Consider the following 4,108-nt stretch of genomic DNA (forward strand, 5'->3'; position numbering starts at 1 on the left):
TTGCAGACTCATGAGAATATAATCAAACAATCAACCAAAATGACTACCATTGCAGATTCATACTAGACCATAGTCTTATCTAAATACCAAATCCAACAAAAAAAAACTCCACCTTTCACCCAAACATCCTCTTTCTAAACATGAAAAACTAGAAATTTTACAAATGAAGAAATAAATAATGAGTCAGTTACATGGTTCTTACTTACTTGGACCAATGTAGAGGAAAACTGAGGGATGCAACAGCATGTTGGGAGTGAGAGCAGCAGCAGAAGGTCGAGAATTAAAAAGAACTACTTGCATTCCACATGATCTATGCAGCTATTCTCTTCCTCTCTTGAACTTGGCAACTCTTACCACAACTGCAACGTATATCTTATCCATGGTTTCCTCAGCAAACATGAAAAGTTTGTGTCTCCACTGCTTCTTGAACATCAGAACTCCAATAACACCCCAAAACCCTGTTCCAAAACCACTCATTATATCCACATAAAACAACCATACCTCCATCTTCTCATCAGCTGCTTTGTGTTTCTTCTTGCTTCTTGTTGTTGTTGGATCTTGATGATTTGAGCAAGTGTTTTGCAATGGAGGTCCACATAGATGTTTGTTCCCAGCATATATTGATGGATCATCAATAAGCGTCTGCAGTTGATTTCCTGTTGGAATTTGTCCTGACAAGTTGTTGTGTGACAAATTCAAATGGCTCAAAAAAGTCAAAGCTGCCATGCTTGGAGGGATGCTCCCGCTCAACTTGTTTTTTGAGAAATCAAGAGTTTCCAACTTCTTCATCTTTCCAACGCTCTCTGGAATACCCCCTCTGAGATGATTATTAGACAGATTCAGACCCACCAACAAAGAAAGTGCAGTTAGCTCAACCGGTATTTCTCCCACAAGTTTATTGCTTGAAAGGTCCATGTTAAACACTATATCCCAAGTTGTTGTATATTCAAGATCAACACCTTTCATGACCTGAATCACATTCTTATCATCATCGAGATCAAAATAACTCTCATTCATCCGATGACTCACAACCATGCCATTTAAGTTTCCTACACAACGAGGGATGGTTCCAGTTAAGTTGTTGTATGCAAGATCCAAAATTTGAAGATTTGAATTTTTGCAAAGAGATGGAGGAATTCTACCAGTGAAGTTGTTTTTGTGTAAACTCAAAACTACCAAAGATGTAAGTTTTTCCCCTATCCAATTGGGTATATTTCCATATAATTTATTGTCACCCAAATCTAAGACTTCCAAACCTTGTAGATTCCCTAATTCTGGAGGAACTTCACCAGTAAAGTTATTTTTGTTCAAATTTAACCAAAATAATGATGAAATAAGAGCAATTGAGCTAGGAATGGCACCAGAGAGCTGATTTGAGCTTAATCTCATGGCAGTCAAACCCTGCAGATCCCCCACACAGTTGGGAATTTTCCCACTTAACATGTTTCTTGAAAGATCAAGCACTTCCAAATCTGTTCTTCTGCATAATGACCTTGGAATTGACCCACTGAAAAGGTTATATTCCAGAAGTAATGCACGAAAAGGCCCATATACATCACCATTTCCTGCATTAGGAAGGTTTTTCAAAGATCCACTGAGTTTGTTATGAGAGAGATCTAAGAAATTGATGATGGGCATCTTCCGCAGCCATGTGGGCAGCGGCCCCGAAAGTGTAGCATTGGACAACTCTAAGATTTGAAGTTTCCTCAGATGTCGAAGCCACTGCGGAAATCCATTCCCGATATTGCAAGAGCTGAGACTAAGAGATATCAACTGGAATGGAGGTATCCACCCACGTGAAACATTGAATGTCAGCTTAGTGTTAGAAGAAGCATCCAAGACCTTCAACACTGAAAGATTAGCAAAATGGGCTTCGGTAACCGCTCCTTCTAAAGAATTGTTATAGATAGAGAGAGTACGGAGTTTGGCAAGTTGCCCAATCGAAACTGGAATAGTCCCGTCTAATAAATTAGATCCTAGATCCAAATTTGTTAAAGATGCTAATTTTCCAAGGGATTCTGGAATTGAACCATTCAATTGGTTTTCAGATAGATCAAGTACTTGTAAAAATCTTAATCTTCCTAGAGATTCAGGGATTGAACCAGTCAGTTTGTTGTATGATAGATCAAGGTCTCTTAAGTTTGCCAGTCCTCCAAGTGTTTCTGGAATTCTACCTTTTAAACTCCGACTTAATTCCAGAAACTCCAAAGCATATATGGAGCACTCTGATGCATTTTTTGGTGTGTCAATCATTTCCATAGCAAACTCATTATCTGTTACACTTAATTGTTTCAGGTGGCACTGTCTCCAGATTCCAACATCCTCAATCTGCTTAAACTTGTTACCAGAAAGATGAAGCTCTAGAAGTTTAGGCATAATAGGAAGAGATGAATTCAACATGGTATCTGAAAGGTCAAGGACTTCTAGGGAGCTCATGTTTGTCAATACAGATGGAAATATACCTCCACGTGGATTATTGCTAAGATCGAGGTGCTGGATGTTAGAAAGTGTACTGTAATTAAGATGTGGAGAAGATAGATGCGTCTTATCCAGCCCACAACCTGACAAATGAAGCTCTGACAAAGAAGGGATCATGCTTAGTAGCTTTGGAAAGTTCCATGCCAAACTATGATTAAATCCAGAAAGACTGAGGAATGTTAGGGATGTCATGTTTTGAAGAAGGAAGGGGAGTGGACCTTTGAAAGAATTGTAGCCAAGATCGAGGTGTTTTATATTAGGAAGTATTCTACTGGAATTAAGAAAAGGACCAAGATTAACATTGGAAAGTCTACAACGTGACAAACTTAACTCTTTTAAGGAGGGAATCATGTGAAGCATCATGTCCCAGTTTTGTGCTCCACTAAGATCCACATAACTCAAGTCGAGAAGCTCGAGTGACGAAAGGCCAAAAGCCCATGCCATATCATCTGCCTTCAGAAAGTTTTCATGATGGTTTGAACTGAGATCAAGAACCTTTAGATTAGAAAGATTTCCAATGCGAGGAGGAATAATACCTTGAAAATCAGCATCAGAGAGATTGAGGTAGGTCAGCTGTTTCAATGATCCAATGAACTCAGGGATCCGACTTCCTTGAAAATAATTCTGACTCAAGTCGAGGTATTTGAGATGCCTCAACTCTGCCAAAGAAGAGCTCACCTTATTACCAGATATGTAGTAGTAGTCATCTCCTTTGAGATGAAGGCGTTGAACATTTCCAGTGACACCATCACACTGGATTCCTTCCCACATGCAACACTCATTTCCAACCCATGATGACAACATTCCAAAAGGATCTTCAACACTCTGTTTGAACTTGAGGAGAGCAACTCGCTCTTGCTCAGAGCAAAGGACACTAACATTTCCAACCCCCAAACAAGTATATGTGGCTGCAAACAAAAACACACATACGAAAATGAGATGGAAACCCAAACCCCTCCAATTCCCCATTATCAACCCTAACTTAATTTTAGTTTAGAAGAAAATTGAAGTAGGCAGATGAGTTGTGATGATGAAGTGATGGGTTCTTATGATGAAGTAACTAGTACATTTATAAAGCCATAAATTAATGAAGAATAACTTGTTGCAATATTGGAAGACTTGGAAGTCAATTAAAAATTTGGGGAAAATGACTTAGGAGGGTAATTATCTTAATCGCTTTATTTACATTTAGGTAATTTCTTTATTTTTGTATACATTTAACCATTTAACTTGCTATATGTGTTCACATATTGGCAATGTCACCGGCTATAGCAGGTGACAATGCTAATATGTGAACAAATTAACAAGTTAAATGTGTAGGAAAAAAGAAAATTGTCTAAATGTGAACAAAACGAAAAGTTAATTACCTTCATAAGTCATTTTTTTCACTTTTAATAGCGTTTTTATTTTTTAAATTTGTTTGTATTATTTTTTTTTTCAAACGTTATATTTAAAATATCCATATTTTCCTAAATATTAATTAAATATTGACCAAATTTAAACTATACTTTTTAATTATTAAATATGTTTTTGTTTTGTAAAATATTTTATATAGCTAGCCTCTTATAAATTTTTTTTCTTTTGTTTTTAAGCATATACAATATTTTTAAAGTAAATAGTATCTAACAAT

At 36.9% G+C, this 4,108-nt stretch overlaps 1 protein-coding gene across 1 annotated transcript; it reads right to left on the reverse strand.

Moving 5' to 3' along the window:
• Nucleotides 1-318: 318 nt before the first annotated feature.
• Nucleotides 319-3,447, reverse strand: LOC128129495 (receptor-like protein EIX1). The gene has a single exon (XM_052767967.1). The coding sequence runs from the start codon at nt 3,445-3,447 to the stop codon at nt 319-321; it is 3,129 nt and encodes a 1,042-aa protein (XP_052623927.1).
• Between the last annotated feature and the right edge of the window lie 661 nt (nt 3,448-4,108).

The sequence above is a fragment of the Lactuca sativa genome, unplaced genomic scaffold, assembly GCF_002870075.4.
Source record: "Lactuca sativa cultivar Salinas unplaced genomic scaffold, Lsat_Salinas_v11 Lsat_1_v11_unplaced_04, whole genome shotgun sequence".
NCBI classification, from domain to species: Eukaryota; Viridiplantae; Streptophyta; class Magnoliopsida; order Asterales; family Asteraceae; genus Lactuca; species Lactuca sativa.

Bases quoted from the DNA above. Each gene is read 5' to 3' on its own strand.
- LOC128129495 (XM_052767967.1), bottom strand. From the start codon at position 3,447: ATGGGGAATTGGAGGGGTTTGGGTTTCCATCTCATTTTCGTATGTGTG.